This window comes from Danio rerio, chromosome 15 (genome assembly GCF_052040795.2).
Source record: "Danio rerio strain M-AB ecotype USA chromosome 15, GRCz13ab, whole genome shotgun sequence".
NCBI classification, from domain to species: domain Eukaryota; kingdom Metazoa; phylum Chordata; class Actinopteri; order Cypriniformes; family Danionidae; genus Danio; species Danio rerio.
In genome coordinates this window covers 33,781,485-33,809,064 of record NC_141035.1, presented here as the reverse complement: position 1 = coordinate 33,809,064, position 27,580 = coordinate 33,781,485, and the positions used below count along the sequence as shown (strand labels likewise).

Genomic DNA, 27,580 nt, shown 5'->3' with positions numbered 1-27,580 from the left:
TCATTTACACAAGTAAACTAAATAATTTAACATGATACGAAAGCTTTATTTATTAAGTTAAACTAAAAGTAGGCTAATCTGATTTTTTTCTGACAATGAACTTTTATTTTACAGTGCTTGTATAGGCAGGCAGGCAGGCAGGCAGACAGACAGACAGACAGACAGATAGACAGATAGACAGATTGATAGATAGATAGATAGATAGATAGATAGATAGATAGATAGATAGATAGATAGATAGATAGATAGATAGATAGATAGATAGATAGATAGATAGATTGATAGATTGATAGATAGATGACATATATCCTCACATTGTCTATTCCTCTTGCAATAATGCTCCAGCTCTTTAGTAGCATTTCCGCGCATGCGCAACGCTAAGATTGAAGCCAGAGAGAGCGAGGGGAGAGAGAGAGTGAGGAGGATTCAAACTTCCGGTGGTGTGTCATGGCGGCGTGGTGGAGTATGCTTGAAGTGAAAAACTAAACCAAACCCCCCTCCTCCCTCCACCTCCTTCTCCGTTCTCCTCCTTGATTATTTTGCGGAGCGGTTTAGGGGGTATTTGGAGCACCCGGGACGATTCGGGAGCAGGAATCGGGATCGCAAAAGTGATTGATAGGAGACATAGCGGCGCGCGCATCCGCCTGAGCATGGCGGCGCACAAGCCCGTGGAATGGGTCCAGGCCATCATTAACAGATTCGACGAACAGGTAAGGAAAACACTACTTGGACATTTGACATTTTAAGGCCAGAAAGCAAGCGTGCAAACGACGGAACGCGTGCGTGCATATGCGTGCATTCGCGGTGTTTGTGTTGAAGATGTGAGCTTGGTGGTTTTGGGCTTGCACTGGCCAAATACAATACGTGCATGTCTTGATTCAGGCCTGATGTGTTGCATTTGGACAGCAAAAGGCAAATGTTGTGGAGTGGGGTCGTGATTGATTTGATGAATGTTCCGCTGAGCCGCTCGCGCGCACTGGCTAAATATAAACAAAAGGAATCAGACTCCCTCCGTGCTTGTTGACATACAGAGAGATGAGATTGCATAGCTGGAGCAGCATTACAGGCATCTACAGTCCTGTGCATGAAACGCCTTTAAATCTAAACAAAACAGTCGTGTCTGTTTATCTGTGACTTGTGTTTCTCCAAGTTGTCTAAAACTTTGAATGCAGAATAGGGCATTTTGCGAGCCCGAAGTGGCAATGACAGCACTAGGGCTTTGACAGGTACTTGAGCTCGTCATTAGTATTGTTTTATGAATTAAATATGATTGTCTGTGGGTGCTGCTGTTTAGAATTGGAGTAAAGTTGGTTTTATATTCACACATCCGCACTCTCCTTAGTTTAATTAAAAAAATATTAATTGCAAATTCTAAATGGTGAAATCATATTAGCAACCAATGACTAACTACAACACTGTTCATAGTCAAATACATGGTGCTAATGTTGTCTTGAAGTCATGTTTAAATGTGATTATAGACTTAATATTCAAAGTATTATGGTAAACAATATAGGGAGCCTGTCACAAGTTGTCACTGAACGGATGTGTGTATATAAAACCAACTTTGTCTCAATCTGTTTAGATCTTTAAAAGGTGCACTCAGTAATTATTTTGCTAATCAAAAATGCTTAAATAAACAGCAGTTTTAGAAAAAAACGTCAGTATAATCATCCACACTCTTGTGATAACACCATTCTTATGTTAACATATTTAGTTTCTACTTTTGTTAAATATATGAATGCAAACAGATACATGCTAATTTCATGATTTTAAATAGCTTGACATTTGTATGCTTTTATTTAATCTTTTTTTGTGCAACCCTCCAAGCCTGCTCAAAGCTAAAGTCAAGATTTCTTTTTAAAAAGTCATCATTTGACATTTAAAACAAAGCATAGATTCTAAAGTTTCATACATGCCAAAATTGAATATCTCCCTCAATGTTTTTAATTTCCAGTGTAAAAATCTAATTTCACGAAAATATTATTTGCAAATGCTAAATGGTGAAATCATATATAGCAGCCTTAGACTATCAAATTACAACACTGTTCATAGTCAAATACATAGTGCTAATTTTGTTTTTAAGTCATACTTGCATGTGATTTTAGACTGAATATTCAAAGTACCATGGTAAACAATATAGGGAGCCTGTCACAAGTTGTTACTGAACGAATGTGTGAATATAAAACCAACTTTACCTCAATCTGTTTAGATCTTTAAAAGGTGCACCCAGTAATTATTTTGCTAATCAAAAATGCTAAAATAAACAACAGTTTTAGTAAAATGTCAGTATAATTATCCACACTCTTGTGGTCATACAGTATCATTCTTGATCAAATATTTTGCTTCTACTTTTGTTAAAAGAAATGAATGTAAACAAATACCTGCTAATGTCATAATATTAAATAGCTTGGCATTTGTATGCTTTTATTTAATCTTTATTATGCAATAGTCTCAGTCTGCTTTGTCAAAGCTATACAGCCAAGATTGTTTTTAAAAAAGTCATAATTTGAAATTAAAAATAAAGTTTATCATGTATGAAGCATGTAAAAAAAAAAGTATTTATGACTTGACGTTGCATACATGCCAAAAATTGAATACCTCTCTCAATGTCTATAATTTCCACTATGAATATATAATTTTACAAAAATATTATTTGCAAATTCTAAATGGAGAAATCATATTAGCAGCCAACGACTATCAAAGTACAACACTGTTCATAGTAAAAAAATACATAGTGCTAATGTTGTTTTCAAGTCATATTTACATGTGATTTTAGGCAGAATATTCAAAGTACCATGGTAAACAGTATAGGGAGCCTGTCACAAGTTGTCACTGAACGAATATACTAGTATATATAATTAACTTTATCTCGATCTGTTTAGAATTTTAAAGGTCCACTTTGATTTAGCTAATTAAAAACACTTCAATAAACAGCAAATTAAAACATTTCTGTATAATGAGGAACGCTTTTGTCATCACACTAGTCTTATGATAAAATATTTAGTTTTTACTTTTGTTTAAAAAAAATATGTAAACAAATACATGCTAATTTCAAGCTACTAAGTTGTGTGTCAAAGTTATACAGTCAGGACTTCTGCAATTTTAATAAAGTCTTAATTTGCCCATCTGAAATATAAAAGGTCTTAAAACTATGGATAGGCTGATATTATATTGAACCGTGATAAAAATGTATGTCACTAAGGATAAACTCTGAACTTTTTTTTACTCTATATTGATCTAAGAGCCAATCACACAGCAGAAGTGTCCAACAATAGGAATCTAAAAGTGTTGACATTAGAGATGCACCAAAACTATCGTCCGAAAATGTTATGCCATTTAATGTAGACTCCAATTTTTGTGGCTTCAGTCATTGTTGGGATATTCTTTTTAATCTGGAAGCATTAACAACGAAATGTATATCGTTATCGTTCAGTATAGAAAATAATATGGCGATTGCATTTTTGCCATATCACCCAGCCCTACTTAAAACGGATCATAGATTCAGCATTTGCATACTCTCCAAAAGTTGAATATCTCCCTCAAAGTTTTTTATTTCAATGTAAACAGTTTAACATTCTTAAATCAAGATATGATTACCCTGAATCTCCATTGGCAATATCTATCAGTGGGCAAATTGAAGGAAAAGTACTTGTATAAGTAAAGTATTTCTGAGCACACTCACACTGGCAGATGTTTGTTTTTATTTTATTCATAAACCTGCTTCATGTTGATCAGTTTGACACTCTTCTTGTGTCAATTTGCTTCTCAAACGTTAATGTGTCTTGATTTAAGGCTCTTAAGACAGTTGTACTGGAAAACCAGACAAATTAACTGTAAAAAATCAGCCTTTTTATAGTGTGATTTAAAAGCTTCTTGAAAATATAAGTTGTTACTGTAATATGTTGTTCACTATTGTCAAAGTCAGCTTTATTGTCAATTCAACCACATGTGCAGGACATACAGAGAATCAAAATTGCGTTACTCTCAGAGCCTACGTGCCTAACATATAATATTTATACAAAAAGTAGACGATAAATAAATTCAATTACACATAAAAATATAAGTAAAAATATCAATTTGTAAACAATCCAATTACACTTAAGGGCACATGGCAAGGAGTGCAAACCAGAGTTGTGCAGATGCAAAACAGTGCAAAAAGGACTGTAATGCAAAATAGTATATAGTGTTGAAAAGCTTGTAAATATGATAAAATGAAAATCTCTTAATAACATACATTTATTAATTAAGGTGTAGTGTAAAGTATGTGTTAAATGTGCCAAATTGCAATGTCATTATAACAGATACATTTAAGTACATCACATATAAAGTTGAAGTCAGAATTATTAGCCCTCCTGAATGATAAGCCCCCTTGTTTACTTTATCTCCAGTTTCTGCTTAACGGAGAACTTTTTTTTCAACACATTTCTAAACAAAATAGTATTAATAACTCATTTCTAATAACTGATTTATTTTATTTTTTCCATGATGACTGTACATAATATTTTACTAGATATTTTTCAAGACACTTCTATACAGCTTAAAGTGACAAATAAAGGGTTACCTAGGTTATTTAGGTTAACTAGGTAGGTTAGGGTAATCGGGCAAGTTATTGTATAACAATGTTTTTTTTCTGTAGACTATCGAAAAAAAAAAGAACTTTAAAGGGGCTAATAATATTGTCCTCAAAATGGTGTTAAAAAATAACTGCTTTTATTTTAGCCGAAATCAAACAAATAAGACTTTTTCTAGAAGAAAAAATATTATCAGACATACTGTGAAAATTTCCCTGCTCTGTTAAACATTATTTAGGAAATATTTAAAAAAGAAAAGAAAACACAAAGGGGGCTAATAATTCTGACTTCAACTGTATGTATCTATCTGAATAAAATGTTAAATTATATAAACAATTTACCTTAGCTTTCCATAAATGCTTGTTTGTACATTCAGCATGCAATGCAGTTCAACAATATTTCAAAGATATTTTAACAAACACTTAGGCCTTTATTTATTTGTTTTACATTTATTAACTTTTTTGTGCAGAAAAATACATTAATTTACAGAGTTCTTGAACTACAGTCAGTAGCATTCATAAATATGCATATAGAAAAGAAAGATAGAAAGCAATAAATACTATAAAATATAAAAATGAGACCTTTTTTCCAAAGTATATGCTTCAAATGGGTGTGCTTCAAGTTTAGAGGCTGTTCACTTGTGTAGCAGATTAGGGGCTCATAACAGTTTAATGAAAGTGTAAAAAGGAGTTTAGCTGTTTTACCGTTAAGCCGGTTTAGTGCATTTTAAACCAGAAAGCTTAAGGCACTGGCTTGGTGAAAGAGCAAAACGTTGACAAGTAAAGCTTCTTGCACTTTCCCTGCTCTGTATGTGCTCATGATTTGAATGACAGCTGCTCACCGCAATTGCAATTACAAGCAGATCATAAGTTGCAGAATTCCTGAACGGAAACTACCGGATAACAACACTAGGAGTGATTGTTTTAGATGATCGCCAGTGAAGTGTGGGTTTTTCTTGCTTGCAAAAAAAGCAAGTTCTCAGCGGTGGTAATTGCCGTGTCAGCAGCTGTATGAATGCAAAGAGCACCTTGAAACAATGACCTCACAGATGCCATTGCATGGTCATGGAAAACTAATCTGTCCTCTCTCTGGGGAGAATTCTGAGTCAGGAATGAGAGGTTGATGATGCATTGTGTTACACACATGCCCGGCTTAGGAGATTTTAAATAGCATTTACCTGAAAGTAGACTACATTCTTGTTTGAAAAAAAAATCTTTGGGATGATGATTATTAAACTTTATTGGTGGTGTTTGAGTATTTATTGTGTTGCAAGAAGCTTAAAGAGATAATTTACCCAATAAGGAAAATGTTTTTTACCATTTATTCGCGCTTATGTGTTTTTAAACTAGGCATCTGATGGTAACCTGTTTCAAGGTTTATCGCAGTTTGGAAAAGTAAAGGTTTTAAACCTGTAAAACATTTCCATTATACCATTTCTACGTTTTATGTATGTTTTTTTATGTTTTTTTTTTTATGTGTTGCAGGGCTGCACAATATATCGTTTTAGCATCGATATCGCAATGTGTGAATACTCAATAGTCACAACAGTTCAGAACACAGAATTCAGAATTTCGGAGTCATTTCAGTTTAACCATAATAAAGTAAAAGTTTTACAAATTGCTTGTGTTTTTAAATATTTTAAGTGAGGTTAAACATTTGAGCACAAAAAAATGATTACATTTGTAGCTTTAACAAAGCTTCATTGTTTTTAATCGTTTACACAATGAAGAATATACAGCTTTATTGTACATATTGTTGATTATTTTATTTAATTTCTACCTGCATACTGTTAGGCTCCTATATTTGCTCTATCTGTTTGTAATTTGTTTATTCATTTTTTTTATTTATTAAAGCTATCTTGTGAAATAATGCACTATAAATTGCAGAGAATTTTAATATCGCAGTGTACGTTTTTTCCCAATGTCGTGCAGCCCTAACGTGTTGTAAAGAAATCTGTCCTTTTTTAACTAATGAAGATGGCTGAAGTCAATGATTTATTTAAATTATTTAGCCTGACATGTTTACTGCTTCAAAATATTGTTCTATAAATGTAATATATTGTTTTTAATGGGGGAAAAAGTTGTTGTTTTTTACTCAGAGATTTAAAAAAAACTTATTTTAGAGCTGTTATTACAACACCTTGAAACTGTGATGTTTTTATCCAAGGTTATCATATCGTTAGAATCTTATATTGGCCCATGGCTACTCACACTGTAAAACCCATTAAGTTAAGTTAACTCAAACTGTTTGAGGAAACCGATTGCGGCAAACCATTTAAGTTTTAAAACAAAATGGTTTGAGAACTGTAAACTTGTATGTATATCGAGTCATATACACATATATATTATTTGTGTTGACTTTGTCATCAAACAGATGATAAACAGATGATTTTAGAGTAGTAACATAAACTTTTTAAGTTCAAATCGGTTGGCAGTTGAGTTGAGTCCAAACAAATATACACTGTAAAAATGCTGGATTCCACTTAATTCTTTCATGCTGTCCCAACACAAATTGATTAAGTTAACTTAATTGTTTTTACAAATTTAAGTGGGTTGAACATAAAACTATTAGGAATTGTCAAAAATTAAGAAAAATATACTTTTAACTAATTTTAATATGTAATTTAAACAAGCAAAAAGTATTTTTCTGGCGGTATCATAACCTTGGATAATCACACGGTATGTGATTACTGTTGTAAAATATATTCTTTTTTAATGTTTGGGTAAAAAAACACCACCTTTTCCCCATTTGAACACAATATATTTTATTTTGAGAAACATTTAATATGGCAAAAATTATTTTCCCTCTAATTTATTTTTTTGTTCCAAATTAATCCCCCCTTTTCTTTATGTGCTGGGTTGAATGTATTTATTTATTTAATTAATTTGATTAAATTTTGTCAAACATATCTAGTTCATCCTCATCATCATCATGTCAAACTTGTATTTTAGAAACTTCACAAAATTCTTCAAATTTTTGGGATTTTTTATTATTTTTTTTTTAACTTTCTGGTTCTTCTCCTGTCTTGAGACTTTCCTTTCCAGCCACGCGCTTTTCTCTTAGGGCCACACAGTAGTGGGCCGGAAAGAAGGAGGGAACCTCAGGGTTTTTTCCGAGTTTTTCTGACATGCCCGCACACTGGCCGTTGCAATCATCAGGTTAACGAAACCAGCGGTGACTTGGCTGTCTAGCACAACAAATGGAGGCCTACTTACCTAAAGCAGATTAACAGCTGATTCCTTGAAATATCAGATTTTTTTTGTTCTTTTTTTCTCCCCTTTTCTATATGTGCTGGGTTGAATGTATTTATTTATTTAATTAATTTTATTACTTTAAAATTTTGTCAAACATATCTAGTTCATCATCATCATCATCATCATCATGTCAAACTTGAAAATTTTAAAAACTCCACAAAATTCTTCAAATTCCATATTATTCCTGTTGAAATAAAAGCACGGAAGAACAATTTATTTGGTAAATATACATTAAAGAAATATATAATTTGGTTATATATTACTGTTACTGCTACTTTTCGACGTACAATATCTTGTTCAACACTGATTTTCTGGTGCAATTTCTTAGTTAAGCCAAACACTTGCGATGATTGAGTTTCAGGTTTACATGATGTGATGATAACCAAAGTACGAAACTGTGCTATTTATTCATGCAGATACACTAAACATGCAGAGTTCATATAAAAATATATATCTTAATCGTATTAATGATATTTGCAGACACTAGTCCACATTGTAATTTCATGTGGTATACGGAGGATGCCAAATACCATGACATGTTGTATCTAATTCAGCTTTGGGGCTTTGACTTCAATTCTTTCTCAGTTCTCCACATTATGCATATTTTAGGGAACTGCATTAGTAGATTTGGCGAAATTATAGCAAAGATAAACTAAAGATGATAAAGAATATGTGCAAATGTTTTTGCAATTTTAAAAAGATTAGCCAAGACCCTTTCAACTGATGTTACAGGGGTGGAAAGCCATATTTGTATTGAATGGTGGCCCATGAAAGTTTCATTAAACTGTAATACTAAATAATCAAAGTCTATTTACACAATAATATTTCAATTGACTTAGTGTTTTTGGTTAATATGCCATGATGAGTATGGCTGCATCTGCCAAAGTGCACATAAGGGAAGCGAATGGTCCCTGACCTTTCTGGAATTTTAAACCATTCCTGGAAAACAAAGTGCTCACTGTCCATCGGCATCCTGCATTAAAATGGATGTCAACAGGGCTGGGCTCTTCGTGCTGTGAGAATGCATGTGTTTTATTTGTGTACAGACAGTGTGTGTGCCGGGTTCTTCTCCGGTCTTGAGACTTTCATTTCCAGCCACGCGCTTTTCTCTTAGGGCCACACAGTAGTGGGCCGGAAAGAAGGAGGGAACCTCAGGGGTTTCTCAGAGTTTTTCTGACATGCCGGCACACTGGCCGTTGCAATCATCAGGTTAGCGAAACCAGCGGTGACTTGGCTGTCTAGCACAACAAATGGAGGCCTACTTATCTAAAGCAGATTAACAGCTGATTCCTTGAAATATCAGATTTGATAAAGGTTTAATCTTGCTTGAGCTGCTTTGACACATTTTAAGGTTTACTAAATATCCGATACCTTTGGTGGTCTGCGTTTAAACTGTTGCATTTTATGTTGATAATAAACTGTATTTGCAATGGTTTTGTTTGCAATTTCAAAATGTAACCCTTAAACAGGCAAGAAATGTTGTCTTATTATGGTATAGAAAAGAAAGCTGGAAACCTATATCCGTTGATTTTCATAGTAGTTGTTTTTCTTTCTAGAGAAGTCGATGGTTACAAGTTTTCAGCTTTCTTTAAAATATATTTAGTGTTATTCAGAAAAAAGAAACTCATAAAGGTTAGAAACCACACTTAAAATTACATGACAAAAAGTCATGACAGCAAATGTTTAAGTTACTTCAACATATTTGAATAAGTTACGGAGGTTTCAACAAAAATTTGTAAGTTCTAAAAAATTCAACTTTGTTTTTTAGTCAGTTTGATTGATGTAAGTTGAAACGACTAGAAAAATGCATTTGATTCAACTTAAAAACAATATGGCAGCAAGATTTTGCCTTAAGTGTCAATTTTAATTTTTCAGTGAATTATTCCTTTAATTTAAACGATGTAAACAACAGGCTTCATCTAAACAGCTAGTTATACAATTTTCTTGAATTTCACGTAACAATAAATCTTGATTTTTAAGAATAATTTTGAATATGAAACTAAATTAGTATGTTTTTGTTAAGTTTTATTGAAAGTAAAAAAATATTGAAACATTGCGGTATTGTAAACGAAATACTGTAAAAACAATACTGTGAAATAAAATTACACTTTAAAACAGCTTTTGTATTTTATATACCTTAAAGCAGAGGTGGCCAAACTTTTTCATGTGAAGGTCCAAATAACAACTATCATTGAGAGCCGTGGGCTGAAGATAAATATAACTATTACCGCTATTTTACACAATATAATTTTACCTAATATAATAACTATTTTACATTGGATTTGGCCATGAGTGATTTCTTAATTTATTTCATAATAGTTCAAAATAAATTGAAAACATTACTTTAGACTGTATGAACCAATGCTGTATAATTGTTATAGCGGTATGACTTATTGCAATAACAATATAAACAGTCTCTTTTATAACACAGTGGAGTTCAATGCTGAATACACTAGTCGAGCAGAATCTGCCTTTGATTTGCTCATCAAAGTCTCTGCACTGTCTGGTGACAGTGTGTACATCTCAACAAAATCTTATTCATTTACAGCATTTAAATAAAACATTTAATTTCAGTTAGCTTTTAATAAACAAACAAACAAACAAACAAGGGCTTACAATAAATTTGAATTGACAGTCTCAAAACCAGCCCCATCATTCTCACTCTCTTCTCAGATGGGATGTTGGGCCAAATCAAAGGTTACCATGGACAAACTTTGGCCCGCGGTCCATAGTTTTGCATCTCTACCTTAAAGCATGTTTTTAATTATATGAATCTCTAAAATGTAGTCTATAATTACTGAATCATCTAGCAAAATCTAGCTACTTATTTTTATGTTTTACTGTTTATTTAATGCAGAAAACGTATTAGTTGACCTTAAAGACTATAATATTTAGTTAAAAACACCTGGATGCTAAAATGCTGATTGTTTTATGATTTTAGATGTTGTAGTTGTGTTAGTTGATTTTGTCTTATGTCTCTCAGGCCATGTGTACCTGATATTAATATAGTCTTGGTTTCGTTTTCCATTGTCTCCTTTTATGGTCATATAAATTGTGCATCGTGCTTTCACAATAGATATAAGAATCAGAAAGGCCATAAATACACATGTCCATAGCCCTTCCCCTCAGAGGGATCAGGAAAGTGCTTGAATGTGTACAGAAAAGACAAATTAAAATGGCAGGTGTAAACGTGAATGTTTCCCCTGATATAATTGTTCTCAGACTGACCAATAAACATCTTTATGCCTGATTTAAATGGAGCCCAAATTAAATAGAAAGGACAACAAATAAGGGTAAAAAGTCGAGGACCAGGGCGTACCAAAAGCCTTTCAAACTTGTTTTGGCAAACAAGCTCCCGAGCTCAATATTTTAGAGCATTTAGTTGGCGTTTGTAAGTTGTTCTCAAGCTGTATAACTTCTAGCACAGTTCTTTTGATCCAGAGAGGAACCGTAGCACTCGGAAACAGTGAAGAGCAATTTCTCATGAGGGAACGCTTAGAGGAGGAGAGGCCTGCCCTCCACCCCCTCACTGCACATACGCTTCATTAAGAGGGCCAGGCCATGTGTGCTTTCAACACTCCCCGCTTGCACACACTTGTGTGTGTTGGAGAGAACTAGAGCAGATGTGCTGGCCTGCAGGTGTGCGGTATACAGGCCGGAAGTCTGGAGAGCTGGAGGCGCTTTGTTTTAACACCTAAAGTTTGAGAGTTTAGACCCAGGATGGATGGGTGGGTTGGTGCTTTATACTTGGATGTTCTCTCAGGAGTGGGTGTGTCAAATTTAAGACTCTTCGACCTCTCACTCTGGAGTCTGTGCGTCCCAAATGTTACAAGCTGTTCTCCACCCAGTGCTCTCAATAAAGCAGTCACACAGGCTTTGAAAATCAGGCTGTAGGAACCCTACATTCACCAACACCTGTTAACCAGACCCATAGATTGTTATCTTAACTTCCTTTGATAAAGCTGCGTAATGCATGTGTGTTTATGTATGCATGCTTGTGTGTATTGTACATACTGATGGGACTTTGACTGCTGGAGTAATTAATAAAATGGAGAGCTGTAGAGAGAACATTTTGATATCAACGTTTTTTATTGAATTTTCGTATAGTAGGGCTGTGAGATATTGGAAAATTGGACATTGCAATGTTTGTTTTTTTGCAATATGAATATAATTTCGCCAGATGAGTTGAATGAATCGATCTATTTGGAAAGATTGAGATGATCAAGTCCTTTTCTACGCCGTGCATTTGCATATTATAACAAATTACAAGCATATATAAATACAACAGAGCAAAGATAATAGTTAAAAAACTGTGCTTTATCATTTTTTGCAGTCTAACAGTATTCGGGTACAGGAATTGAACAATCAAACATAAAATAACATGGTCATTGTTGTTTAAATGATTTTAAAATAATACTATTTTATAATGTCTTTAATAAATAATCTAATCCTTCAATGTGACTTGCGTATACACACATTGCAATATGCAGTAGATGCTCGAACAATAAAATGTTTTGCATATGTTCTTTAAATAACATGCAACATTTTGTCAAAAAATAAAAATGGTCAATTACAGTTTTCTGTATTTTGTGATTCAAAGATTTGACATCCTATTTACACTTTCAAATTGCATTATGGGACAGTGACTCTTATTGATCAAAGTTTAACAAAGTTATTTTCATTAGTATTTTTTAGAATATTTTGAAATTATATTAGTGACTAGTTTGGTCATGTAAATCACCTCGGAAATCGGGTAACAAATTGCCACCACATTTCTACAGAATAGTATTGCCAGCTGATTTATTTTATTTATATATAGTAGTCAACATTTAAAGTGGATCAAAGTAGTTCAAAATCAAACAAAAAGTGCTTAGGGGTACCTTAATGTGTCGGTGCTCTTTGGGTGAGGGATTCATCTGAATAAACAACAAGTCAGTTGAAGGCACTCGAAGAATGGGGAAAAAATATTAAATACCTTTATTGACATGGCTCTTCCTTAAAACTGGTCACCCTGATGAAGGCAAGTGTTTGCTTGAAATGTTTAGGGGCAGTTTTAAGGAAGAGCCATGTCAATAAAGGCTTTTTAATATTTTCTTTACATTTTTGAATGCCTTGGACTGACTTTTGCCAGATCAAAAAAGTTTTTTTTACAATTGTCCTAAGACAAAAATGGGTGTTGAATAGCTTTAGGGCTTTGACAAAAAATACATATCTTTAAATGTTGCCAACTGTATATTATTTCTTGTATACTACTTAGTTTATATATATATATATACACCTTTTTTATTGCATCCCCTGCATTTAATAGCAATTTCATTCACACCTTTTCCCTCTGTCTTTCTCTTTCCCTCATTCAGCTCCCAATCAAAACAGGACAGCAGAGCACCCACACCAAAGTGAGTACAGAGCACAACAAAGAATGTTTGATCAACATCTCCAAGTACAAATTTGCCCTCGTCATCAATGGCCTGACCAACATACTCAAAAATGTGAACAACATGGTAAGTTCACATCCATAACATTCACGTTTCCCAGTTTGATAAACAGATTTTTATTTATGGTGAACAAATAAATCCTGGATGCCAGATAAAGGTTTACTAATATTCTACATTAATCTTTGCTTTTAATTTGTCTAAATCTGAAATAAAATAAATAATTTTACCCAATATTTGCACAATGCATTTAATGGTATATTCAAATATCTTGCTCTTAACTTGGCAAAGGGCCAACCTAAAAGCCAGGACACGGCAAACCAATGCCAAAGAACTAGCGCAGATGAAAACCAATTGTGTTGTCTGCTCGCTTCTGGTCTTGTCTGGACCAATTATCTGAGTATGAACACACCAAACTGACAACAGCAGACTGAAATGAGTGTGCATTCTGCATCCGTGTGAGAGGATGTTTTTTGCACAAACAAATCATAAACAAAGCAGTTTAGTTTCATTCTCACAGTACTTGTCACTCACCACAGAGGGATTTGCTTGTGCAAATACTTCTTATAATCTGATGATACGTATTGTTTACAAATAGTCTGAGAGCTCTCGGAAATATCTTAATTTGTGTACTGAAAATCAACAAAGTTTTGGGGATTGGAAAGACATAATTAACAACATAATTTCCCTATTGGGTAAACTAATGCCCTAAATGTAGTGTTTACCATTATTAGCTAAAACATTAGTACATGAGTTACTTCATATGTGGAATGTAACAAAGCACTTTATTCATCATTACATCAGTAATCAATGATTTACCTGAATCTAAATTAGACATTAATATGATTGCTTAAACAAGTTTTTTTAGAATGTTATTTTTTATGTTCCTGTTTTACATTTTATAGTACAAAGATTGATTGATGTCATTACGTGACTATCAAACATTTCCTTTGGATTTTGCACATCAACAGTTTATGTTCACCATGGTATTGTAGAAGACCCTACTCAATGTTTGTACTGCACAATTCCTCTCAAACTAAAACATATTTTACTGGATTGTCCTGCTTTTAATGATTCCAGAAGACTTTTTTATGAAATGAACTAAAATGAATAAAAAAGTGACTCCAGGAAAAATTGTAGAATTTTTATCATGTATTAGTGCTAAAAATCTTTTAGTATTAGTGCTAAAAATCTATTAGTTTGTGATTTTTTTTTAATTGTATATTTATTATTATCATGTTCTTGCCATTAAAGCCTTGGTTTCTGACATGGCATTAAATAAATAAAAAATTACATTTCTTGGTACTGCAAGTAATTTTTGTTTGATTATTTAAAGTTTTTAAACCATATTCCGTTTAATTATCATGATATTTGTGCAAACATATGACCGCTAATACCAATTTTTTAGCAACGGGCCCTTTTGTGCTATAACAATGCGACAAAAACAATACTCTTCTAATCTTAATTAAATGTGTGTTACTTTATGACTTTAGCCAGATTAAGGTAATCAATAATTTGTTTATGTAGTTGACTCTGAATTTATTATGAATTTATTATGTATTTATTATGTATTGTCTTAATTGGATTAAAATCTGAATTTTGATGCCCATGTAAGCATACTTTATGTTGGCAGCACACTGGATTAGAGTTCTTATCAATATATTGCTGTATCTCGTTCATAGCGGATATTTGGCGAAGCTGCTGAGAAGAACCTCTACTTCTCCCAGCTGATCATACTGGACACACTGGAGAAGTGTCTAGCAGGGGTGAGCAGCTCGTCTTATCCCTGCATGAACTTTGTCTGACCTATGGCTTGTTTTGACTGTCTTGCGTCCTGCCTTTTAACTGCATTGTCCCATGCTGTGGTTTCAGCTTTATTGCTGAATGCGATGCAAACTGCTTTACATTCACAATTGTTCCATTGTCGCCAGCCCACACCCTGACCTGCATCAGCTAAAAAACTTGTGTAGGTTTTATTCTAGAGTTTCATATCGAAAGTATTTGTGCAGTCCTTTTACTGTGGTAAGCTGTGAAGTTCTATTAAATGAAATGAATGTGGTGAAACTGGAACTTCTTCATAACCACATGCTTTTAGAAATGAATCAACATTTTGGAATCTGACAGAACTGTCAACCAACCAGAATATTTTTGTTCAACTATGCCATGGTATAATAATCTAAACTAAATGTCGACGATCAGTTCATTTCTTTTTAACTTTTTTAAATTCATCATACAGTTCTGTAAAAGTGTAGCGGCTTTCAAAATATATATAACAAGTAGAAATGTTTTAGGAGCACCAAATCAGCCTATTTTAATGATTTTACATTTTGACCAGCAGGGGAGCGCTGTGACGAAAGTACCATTTTTCCATAAAACCTATTTTTAAAAGGTAAAGTTTTAGACAGAAATATATTTTCATTGTAGTTACTAACTCATAAGTGTGGTCTATCAATATCGGGTGGTATTTTGAACAAATGTAGAACAACTTCAAAATAATTTCACTATCAACATAAATTACACATTGTTACTTTTGAGCCTGTCATTAGAGACCAGGGATGCAATGATTGACAGGTTTCACTATTAACCACACTTTAATTCGTCACGGTTAATTAATTATAAAGGCTTCTCAACACCGCGTTTCTGCACGAAACAAAACTGCTGCAACTAAACAAAGTTATGCCAACTGTGTGCTAGTTTAAAGTTCCGAGCTTGTGCAAAATAATTATGCACACTGGATTAAAGGCAGATTTTTTTTCTTCTATGGCTAAGGCTAATAACTAAGGGCTATTTACATATCTCGTGTTTTAAACGTGCAAGTTCGTATTTCTAATATAGGTGCACAGCTTTCGTGCGCATATTGGCAGCGACGCACATGGTGCGATGCACTCAAGCTTTCCAGGTGCACATATTTAAAGGAATGCTGCGAGCGCATTAAGAGTCATGTGACAAAAACTGACCGCTTCAAATTTTGTATGAAATAAACACATTTCTACTAAAAATACAAAAGAAAAATAGGAAACATTTTATAATATTGTCAAACAAGTCTTTCAGACAGAAGTTCAGCAGCCTTTGACTAGATTTGCTCTCTTTAAAACTAAATACTTAGCTTAAATGTAGCTTAGATTAACATTAGACAGATACAATTTTTTATTTGTTTATTGTTCTGTCACTTATTTTCAGTGTAAAATTATTACTTTTAAATTAAAAAAGAACCGCTACAATAATTTACTCTCTTCATTTAAAAAATTCAGACCAAACTGTGAAGCATGGTTCTGAAATCAGGTGATATTTGCCAGCTCCGTCAAGGTTTGCATGCTGAATATGCTGTTAAAGGCTGGATAGCAAATGTTGTCAGGGCTTCAAGAAAATTGTTTTGTTACTTTCATCCCATGTTACTTTCGTCCCCGCTCAGTTTCTCCTTTAGTGTAAAATGGCTCTAACATGAATTTGTAACATTTATCTTCACATAATATGGACGGCGATATCGCTCAGGCCTCAAAAGGCAGAAAGCTGTGCAGAAATATATTTTGATTACTCAAGAACTTTTGTCTCAGCCTTAGAGACCGAACCCTGGTAAAACAATTAAATCCTCAACTTTTACTTCCAGACAGTGGGCTTTGAACCGGCCCTGTCAAGAGATTATTACATTTGCAGGTGTTTCCTCGTCTTGAGATTGTCTGGATTTTCCAGTATAGATTATTAATTTTTGCTTGCTCAGATGCTACGCAGCTGTTCACTGTCTGTACATTTGGTTTTGTTTTCACAATTCTTTTTTTTCTCCATGTCATTTCCTTTTGTGTCACTGAGATGCAAATATATACATACCAAAAACAGCTTATATTCATGCTGTTTAGGATTCAGTTCTTTTGCAAAACATTCATGAAGCTTCAAGGCAACTATACATTTTTTTTATTCAGGACTATTTTTGTCAGTTACAAATTTGTGCCTAACACTACAGAGAGCTTTCTCTTTTCCATCACTGTTACACATTTAGGACGCTTAGCTTGACCTAGTATGCGTGCAGTGTATTGATCCACTAATGTGTTTGCTGGGTGGTCTGTCATTGGATTTCATTACTGTTTGCTTCCCCCTTTCCTGCTTTCTACTAATTCAGACGCTTTTTCTACTCAGTGAAGTACATTTAAGTCAGGTTACTTGATACGTTTACAGGTCAGTTTTACTATTCTGACAAATGTTATCCACTTAGAGCTAGAGCTTCTTATTTTTATGCTTCTTTTACAAATGCATGGCAGATCCCTCAACAGTAAACTAAATTACACAATAAGGATAAGCTTTTACAATCCAATGGTTGAATAAGTTGGATAATACACTGTCAAAAAGAGAATATAAAATATGCTGTGTTTATGTGCATCATCAGCAACCTAAGGATTGCCTGAGGCTGGATGAGGCTATGTTGGTAAAACAGTTGCTGCCTGAAATCTGTCACTTCCTGCACTCGTACCGTGAGGGCCAGCAACACGCCACTCAGCTGCGCAGCTCCGCCTCTGCTGTGCTTTTCTCTCTCAGCTGCAACAACTTTAATGCCGTCTTCAGTCGTATCTCCACCAGGTACCTCTCTAACACAATGGGGGTTCCACAAGGCTTTGTTCTAGGACCTTTCTTATTGTGTAGAAATAGCTAATTTTAAATAAACTAAATATAAAGTCTATTGTACAAAGCTATTGTGGTTTGTTGTCTACTAAAAGAACCATTAAATATTATCAAATCATTGATGTTAATCTACCATTGTCTTGTTATAGGTTGCAAGAGCTCACAGTTTGTACAGAGGACACAGTGGATGTCCATGACATTGAGCTCATTCAGTATATCAATGTAGATTGCTCCAAGTTAAAGAGACTCCTACAAGGTAATGCATTCTCTAGTTTTTTTTTTTACCTTCGTGATCCACATATGTGTTGGTATAATGCATTTAGAGTAATCTTAAGTAATGTAAATCTAAAAAAATATGTAATACACTAGAACTAACTAGAAGGCAGTCATTTTGATAGATTTGTTTTTTATTAACTTTGTTAAAAAAAATACAAATCAGTCTTCTTGCTCCTGGCCTCCACACTAAAAAAAGAGCTCAGCTCTGCCTTGTATCCTCTAGTAGGCCGATCAGGATAGAACATCTATCAGTAGAGCCAATTAACCAAAGTTAGTTGCAACTGATTAGCATCAAAGCCTCTGAGGGAGTTAGATAAACAAAACAAAATCAAAGAGCACAAGAGAGACACACAGGGAACGTATAGAACTGTAATACCCAGATTTTTCCTAAATGCGTGTTTATTTTACTCTAACTTAAAATTGTATTTTATAACATAAAATACCCATGCCTCTATGCTAACAAAAGCATACTCATATCAAAAACAGAAAGTTCCTTAAGATGTGTCTTTAAAACTTTCAAAAACAACATTTTCATTGTGGTAAATAAAGTTTGCTCTCCTGCTCGCCGGACAAAGTGAGGTACGCACTTTTAGTGGTGGTCTGGTAACTTATACTCAATTATTGTCTATATGACAAAAAAAAGCCTGTATTATTAGTTGTATTAATGACTTAATAGAATTTGAAGAGAGGCATTCAAAGCTTAATTCTAAAATCATAATAAAGGCTTTGAATGTAATTTTGATTTGAATTTGACACATTTGAATGGTCAGAATGACTACCATGACCATTCTGGTAGTTTTAATGATAAACTCTGTGATGTTAACTAGGGGATTGGTTTGCATAATCATGGCATAAAATAGTGTCTTTTTAACTAAATTTTTTTACTAAATTGGCCCTTTGATCTAAATATATGAATAAGCAAATCCACAGTATTCGCAAGGTTTTTAAAAGACCTTAAGAAGTCTTAAATCTACTAAAATGTTGTTTTGTAGGTCTTAAATCTTTATTTTACAAGTCTTAGCTACCCAATAGCTACCCAATCTGGCCATTTTACAATCATTACATTTACAATCCACCTCAATTACCTTCCAACTTTTTATTTAAAAATAGCATTTAATTACTTTCCTTACAGTAACATTTGCTTAAAAGTTTTATTTATTTACTGCTTAGGATACTGACCTGACCTAATTATTTTTTAATTAAATTACTATTATTGTAGACTGATGTAATTGATTTCACATAAATAGACTACCCTCAATCGTCTCGCATCTTCCCGTTTATTCTCTTTAGAAGCAGTACTTAAGTTCAAGTCTTTGAAAAAGCCGGCTCAGCTTGCAGTAATCAGCAGTTTGGAAAAGGTATGTGCTTCGTAAACAGCCAAATAGATTAAAACACTTCTGTTTTTGTACGTGTTTAATAAATCTCATCATACAAAAGGCTGATGATAATAAATATATCTGATATGTTTGTGTCAGGCTTTCTGGAACTGGGTTGAACACTACCCTGATGATTTCACTATGCTCTATCAGAGACCCCAGGCCGACATGGCCGGTGAGTGACACTTGTTTACTAGATTGTTTGCTGAAAGATGTGTAAAGTCTTCACAGGGGTTTAAACTGTGGATCTCTGTATGCAGACTGTGCAGAGAGACTGTTCGACCTAGTGGACAGTTTTGCGGAAAGCGCAAAGAGAAAAGCTGCTGTGTGGCCACTGCAGATCATCCTCCTCATCCTCTGTCCAGAGATCACGCAGAGCATCACCAAAGAAGTAGGGGGAGAGGAGAAAGCTAACAAGGTCAGGCTTCTGTTCCAGCTCAATTCTCAAGCATTTAAGACTGGTGACTTTATTTGTTTTCAGGAAGGGTTTACTAGTCACTCCAGGATTTTTGTGTTTTTGTAATTGCAAAATTAAATACAATATCAATCATATTTCGTTAATTTTTATTGTTTTTTTTAATAATTATTATTATTTTATTTTATTATTATTTTAATTTTATGCTGCCTTAGGGCCGGCTCAAACTGTGTGATTGTTTGTTTATTTATTTTTTATTTATTTTTTATTTATTATTTTTTTATTATTATTAATATTTTTTTTCTAAATGATTAAAACATGTAAGACTGCATGAACATGGCTCCCATGTTACACTGTAAGAAATCAGCTGTCATAAATTCTGACTGAACAGCAATGAAAATGCGCCAAACACTGACGAAAACTCCCCCGGAGTTTGACGTCATCCATCCGTGACACTTTCATTATCACACGTTCTGAAATGATTCCTCAGCAAGCGTAAACAATCTGTAGCGGCAATTTTGCACACATCGTGTCTTTGTTATAAAACCAGGAAAATAGAAAATTATTTCGATATTTCCGGTGGTCATTTGCATTGGAGCATGGATTGTTTCTCAGGGCTCCTATTGGTTTTTGGATTGACGCTCATCGCAGCTGTTGTCACACTGCAGGAAAGTCTGAAATCTTCTGACACTGCCAAAACTTCCCCATCTGATCGCAACGGCTATTAATCGGCTTTCGGTGAACATGTGAAACCAACAATTAAAGACTACAGATCTTAGCCCAGGATTTCAGGAATCTTTTAGGATTTTCCGAATTTGTCTCAGTCGACCAAATGGCTGAAATCCTGGCATTTCATGGCTGAAATCCCACAGTGTGTGAGCAGGACTTTAAATATGTTGTGATCTTATCAGTCTGATCAGTTTTGATGACCTGTTTGGTGTATAGTGATAATACACAAAAAATTAAAAACAAATTCAATTGTACATAGCAACTCAAACTGGACAAAAATGTCAATTCGGTGCATGTGTTATTTGTATGGTCACTAGTGTAAATTATTTCTATTTGTACAACGGCAGACTACTTGTATAAAGTGCATTGAAATATAATTTATTGGTCTTATTTGTAGCATAAGTTTATTCTTTAGTTAGACTTTAAGTGTTAAGTTTTATGATAAAAACTCTTAAAATTAACACTGATCTGCTGATTAATTGTACAAATAATGGTTTAGTATTATTTAGCTAATTTAGAAGAGATTTGTTTTTATCAACACTCTATTCAATAGGAGTTTTTCTTGTAATAAATATGGTATAGTAGGCTTTACTAGGAAAAAAGTTATACCCTAAAATTTCTCTTTCTGTTTGTCTGTGTTTGTTTCAAATACATCACAGAGTCAAATTGTTCTTGAGGTTAAAAAAAAGAATAAATACAGTTTTACTATGTTGTTGTCTATGTAATTTCACATTAAGACGGCAAGGTAAGTGTCACAAATATTGTAGCAAATTTTGAGAGAGCAGCAAAATTAATAATTTTAAGTAACAACAAAAAAAGAAAAATTTCCCACTAAATCCAGTAGGAAGTATTTTAAGTAGCCATGGAACATTTAAAACAGTCATATTATACAACTCAGAATTATTATCTCGCTGTATATTTTTTCCCCATTTCTGTTTAACGGAAATAATACTTTTTCAACACATTTCTAAACATAAGTTTTAATAACTCATTTATTTGGCAGCACATAATATTTTACTAGATATATTTCAGGAAACTAGGCCAGAAAAAAGTCATTGTAGCGGTTTGTTCAGTAGACAATCGACAAATATATATATTTATATAGTAATATTGACCTTAAAATGGTTTTAAAAAATTTTAAAACTGCTTTTATTCTAGCCAAAATATAATGCATAAGACTTTCTCCAGAGAAAAAATGTTGTCAGACATACTGTGAAATTTTTTTTTTGCTCCATTAAATATCACTTGAGAAATATTTGAAAAATAAAAAATATTTCACAGGATATTGCATTGATGACAAATCTTATTTGTTTGTTTTTTTTCATCAACAGAAGTCATTTGTAGACAGTTTACGAAAGGCTCTTGGCCAACACAGCGGCAGCAAACAATTGACGGAAAGTGCAGCTGTTGCATGCGTCAAACTCTGCAAAGCCTGCACATATATCAACTGGGAGGATAATTCTGTCATCTTTCTCCTGGTTCAGTCCATCGTCATGGACCTTAAGGCAAGGATGTACATTGTAAATTAATAAATATGGTGTCCATAGAGAAAAGGAAGTATGAATTGAACAAGAGGTGTTTAAATTCTCTCTCTCTTTTGTCTTTCAGGGTCTCCTGTTTAACCCCACCAAACCTTTCTCAAGAGGTACGGGCTGCCAGAGCGCCGATGTAGATTTGATGATCGACTGCTTTGTGTCATGTTATCGCATCAATCCTCGCAACAACCAGCATTTTAAGGTAAGTTTGGTCACTAAATCTTAGGGAAATTTCTTAGGAATTCAGTATCCAATATCTTAAAGACATTTTTATATTATTACTATCAAAACATACTACGATAAAGGGAAGCTGTTTTCACATATTTTTAATTAGAGAGATATGTAAAAATATATAGAGAGAGAGAGAGATAGTGGAGAAAACAAGTATACAACACGTCACCATTTCTCCCAGTAAACATATTGGTGCCGTTGACTTGAAATTTTCACCGGATGTTGGTAACAACCAAATGAATCCCTATATGCAAAGAAAACAAAACGTATTGCTTTAGAAATGTAGTTATATGTAATAAAATGAAAGCACACAGGAAAAAAGTAATAAACACATGAAGAAAGTAAGGTGTAGAAAGGCAGTGAAAGCCCAGACAGCAGCTGAAATCTCTTAGTAGTTATTCAGCAGCCCTCTGCCCTTTTTTACACTCAGTTAAAGTCTGTGGAAAAACTCACATCTGAGCGATTTATGCGACTTCATTTTCCAAATGAGAGTTGTCTTTCAGCTGCTATCACGATAAAAGCCTTTTATTTAATCTATTAAATACATTTCAGTAGTTCTGTATTCCTTTTTCCTCGTCATTCCAACTACTTTTTCAGATTTTAGTTTTTGTTTTTTATGTTTGTATTGTTTGGGTTTTTACCAAAATGTTTACCAAACATTTTATGTTTGTATTGCTTGGGTTTTTACCAAAATTTGGTAAAAAACAAATTTTTTTGGTTTTTACCCCAATTTATATGTATATTTAAACATATAAATGGATATATCCATTTATAATTTTAAATCTACATATAAATTGGGGGAAATAAGTTGTAGATTTACATTTTAAACATAAAGAGTGATATATGAAAATACATACAGAATTTCTGAATATGATCTCTAAATTGATTTTGTTATAAATACTCAGGAAAAAAAGGTCAGAGTTTGAGATATATACTGACTTTAAAATTCTCAATTTTACTTTTGCAGTTATGAGCCCATCTGGCAATATCTTGCACTTTTTCCTTAGAATTGCTTACTTTTTTTTACTTGTTTTACCTAAAATAATTTTTTAAAAATATAGCAGAAACGATAGACATCAACATCATTATTAACTATTGCAGGATAAACCAAAAAAAGATTAATCTAAAAGTGTCAAATGTCACTTGACTTTGTTGTTGGTGGGTATTTTTTTTTCTATTTTTTATTTTTTTTAAAAAATAAATTATTTTCTCTGCTAGGTGTGTCTGGCCTCGACTTCTCCTCCTACCTTCCATTTCGTCCTTGTCAACTCCCTGCACAAAATTATCACAAATGTAAGTATAAGTTCCTAATTGATGTACGCACTTGGTGTTTTTCAGTGCCTAAAGTCGGATTTTAAATTTAGATCATAAAACAAACGGCCAGTTTAGTAATGCACTGTCAACACAATGATTAAATGTTATGCAAACTATTATACATCACTATTATACATCATAATGTTTAATACCATGCATATAAGCAGCTGCTAATAATCTTAGTGTTTGCGAGATTTTTCGTGACATGTTTAATTATGCAGTGACATATTTATATAAATTTTTTTGTATACAGACACTAAATTAACTACCAATAAAATATTTCTACCAATAAAATTATTACAATTATGATTATAATTTCTATTATGACTGTTTACTGTAATGTTAAAAATTCCATCAGCCTTCAAGTGACTGTATTAAAAATCACTGAATTTACAACATCTTAAGTTTATGGTCTGCACTGTACCTTTGCCAGTTGTTGCTTATTAATGTCTCGCGCTCATGTTTCTAGTCTCACCTGGACTGGTGGCCGAAGATTGACGCCATCTACTGCTACTCAGGAGAACTACGCACCATGTTTGCAGACACACTGGGTCGAGTGATTCAGAGTCTCAGTGCACATCCGCCTCTGAGGATGACATCAGTGAGACATGCTTAAATACTACACATTAAAATGCATACAGTCTATTACGTATAGAAAAACAAACACTGGACTTTGCATTGGTCAAAGTGGCATTTTATTACTTGCAGAGTTTGACATTCAAAGAGAAAATGACAACAAGTTTGAAGTTCAAGGAAAAGTCCACAGATCTTGATTCGCGTTCTTTGCTGCTGGCACTGGTCAAACTTATCCACGCTGACCCCAAACTAATGCTGCACGTGAGTATATAAGCCTGCTATATGGATTAAAGAGTTTTTAAATGTAATCTAAATAATCAATAATGATCAATGGTTAATAATCAAAATAGGTCAAATCTCTATGCTTTCAAGTTAAAAGGTAGATTTTTGTAGAAATGAGACGGTTAAACTACTTGTTTTTTGGGTCAAGAATATGAACATTTCGCAAATGTGTGGTATAATGTAAATGTAATTATTACTAGTTATCAAATTTGTATTGAGTAACATCTTTTAGCAGCTATTTTCCTTCACAAAATATTTTTATTTTTATTTTATTCACATAATTTTAAATGATGGAGCAGGTCTTGTTCCCTGACTGGGGAAAACAATGACATAATTAAAACTCTTTAAATGTGATTATGAATGTTACAATTTCAAATAAATCTTTTAAATAAAATTTTGTACTATCACACATGTAAGTAAAAGCCCACATTAGGGCTGCATTATATAGCGTTTCAGTATCGATATTGCAATGTGCGAATCGTCACAACGCAGAATCTGCAATGTTTAGTTGGGATTGTAATAAATGCCTGCATTTGACTAGACATTCAAGTGTAGACATTCAAGTGAATTCCACTTGAAAAGATTAAATGTTTAGCTTCAACATAGAAAAATTGCATTCAATTATTTTTACAATCAAGACTAGAAGTCAACATTTGAAGAGGATCAGAGAACATTTTAAAATTGTCCTGAAACAAGAATGGATGTTGTTGAATAATTTTAGGACAACTCAAGGTTTTGATAGGCTTCAAATATTAACTACTGTATACAGTGTTATTTTACACTTAATTTATGTTTCTCAATACTGTTAAGACTCTCCAGAAAACCATAAAGCACTGTTTATTCATTTAAGATCTTTGATCTATTTTATTCATGTATGCTTTAATTATATAATGATCATTATGCAATGTTTATTATATTTTATGCAAATTCACTCCTAGACAAAATCATCACAATTAATGTAAACCTTTGATTTTTTTCCAAATAGAGGTATTAGTCATGCTGTGAAATTCTATTCATATCGCATTATAAATGCAGAAAAACAAAATATCGCAATGTCAGTTTTTTCCAATATCGTGCAGTGTTACCCCACATATAGCTCCTCATTATCATGCTGAAATTGGGTTTTCAGTGTTTTTTTTTTTTTTTTTTAAATCACTAGCCTCAATACATTAAGGATAAATACAAATACACATATGTGATAGCTTAATAACAACTGTAATTATATGTAAAGTCTTCTTTTGTAAGTCTTTGTTCATTACGTATACATTAATAATACATTTCTCCCAATCTTGCCACAATACTATTGTGCAGTTACTGGTATAAAAGTAAATTCATCAATTAGCCTTTTAACTAAAGCATTATTTTAGTTCTGCTTTAAAGCATATCAAATATGTTTTTGTTTTTAATCAATGAAAAATCACATTGCAATGATTATTATCAAAACACCCAGCTCTAATGTTATTATCAGGTGCACCATAATAAAACCGAGAGGAAAAAAAAGACGAAACAAATTGCATAGGTGTAAAATTCACTGTTTATATTTACTGTTTATATAAAATTCACTGTTTATACTGTTTAGAAACAGACCAATAATCCTAAATAAAACAAAATATTAATAAATATTATAAAAGTACTTAAATATAAATATAAATCACACAGAGGTTATTGAGACATTTGCAGCTCTTTTAATATTGTAATGTTGAGTCTCAGTCAGCGCTAGATTAAATGTGTGTTCACTTTGCATGTTTTGATTTCTTTGGAATCAGATTCAGGGTTGTGGAAAGTTCAGAAAGTTTAAACAAGTCACCTTTGACCCGTTGCTTCTTTAATTCTCATAAGATCCTTTAATCCAACAGTGCTCATGTTTAAATGTTTTCTGATTGGTTTAAATCCTGGATTATCCAGATTAGGTTTTGGAAGTGGATTTCTGACCACCCCCCTCCCTTGTTCTTTCCTTAACATGATTTGATATGAAGTGTAATATGGGCAAACAGTTTTTCCTTTACATATTGTTTCTACATCTAGCAGTAGAGTTGTGGGTTATGGATGATTTGGATCAAGTTTGACTCCAGTGATTGTGCTTTTACACCACCAGAATCCGGGAAAACCTGGTCAGGAGATTCAGAACAGCACAGCTGAGATCATCAAAGGTCTGGTTCAGCTGGTTCCTCTTACCCACAGTGCTGAGCTTTCCCAAGAGGCCATGGAGGTGAAACTGTTTGTTTTGTTTTTTACCTCTTTATTGTACTTCCATATTTGCAGCATAATATTGCTAATACCATTAGCTAATTATAGAAAAAGCTGTCTACCACTCGTAGTAAGATTCCATTAGTTAATATTAATGTATTCACTGACATGATCATTACATTTATTGCGGTATTTATTCATATTCTTTAAGGTTAGTTGATGGAAATTAAGTTGTCCCTGATTAGTTCAACTCACCATGCTTAAAGTAATAATAACAAGCACAATTTAGGATTTTAATAATGCATTATTAAATATTGAACAATGATTATGAATACTGTATTTGTTTTTTGTTTTTTGTTTTATGTTAGTACATACATTTATTAACGTTAACCTTTATTGGTAAGTGTGACCTAAAGCTGTAAATGTATACTTATATTTTTGTATTATAAACTTAAAATAATGGATATTTTTGCATTGCCAACTAACTGAAATAAGTGTAAATACCAATACAGCAGAATTTAAATGACTGAATTAAAAAGATGTATTAATATAAATATGAAAACAAACTGTTTAAAATGCAGATCTAGATAACAAAATGACTAAAGAATATACAAGCTAGAATATGATAATACATATAAAATACATATGTAATATTGTATAGCTAAAATCTTTTAATTTTTGCCTTCATATGCATATACAAAGATGTTTATGTTAATTATAGTTTTAATAATTGTGTCATAGTGTAGTAATCATAGTTTACACAACAAGAGACGGTGGTTCTGATGTTTGAG

General features: G+C 33.1%; 1 protein-coding gene across 35 annotated transcripts in view; it reads left to right on the top strand.

Moving 5' to 3' along the window:
- Positions 1 to 418: 418 nt before the first annotated feature.
- The window catches only part of nf1a (neurofibromin 1a), a 123,019-nt gene continuing 95,857 nt past the window's right edge, over positions 419 to 27,580 (top strand). For all 35 annotated transcript variants that reach the window (XR_015509622.1, XR_015509621.1, XR_015509620.1 and 32 more), the window contains exons 1-14: positions 419 to 710; positions 13,183 to 13,326; positions 14,940 to 15,023; positions 17,636 to 17,826; positions 18,018 to 18,124; positions 19,435 to 19,502; positions 19,620 to 19,695; positions 19,781 to 19,938; positions 21,996 to 22,169; positions 22,273 to 22,401; positions 23,649 to 23,723; positions 24,214 to 24,345; positions 24,453 to 24,581; positions 26,698 to 26,811. Coding sequence is in view for 27 of the 35 variants with exons in the window: in XM_087284332.1 (XP_087140458.1) it covers positions 651 to 710; positions 13,183 to 13,326; positions 14,940 to 15,023; positions 17,636 to 17,826; positions 18,018 to 18,124; positions 19,435 to 19,502; positions 19,620 to 19,695; positions 19,781 to 19,938; positions 21,996 to 22,169; positions 22,273 to 22,401; positions 23,649 to 23,723; positions 24,214 to 24,345; positions 24,453 to 24,581; positions 26,698 to 26,811 (1,641 nt within the window). In the remaining 8 variants the exon portion in view is untranslated. The remainder of the gene's footprint in view (positions 711 to 13,182; positions 13,327 to 14,939; positions 15,024 to 17,635; positions 17,827 to 18,017; positions 18,125 to 19,434; positions 19,503 to 19,619; positions 19,696 to 19,780; positions 19,939 to 21,995; positions 22,170 to 22,272; positions 22,402 to 23,648; positions 23,724 to 24,213; positions 24,346 to 24,452; positions 24,582 to 26,697; positions 26,812 to 27,580) is intronic.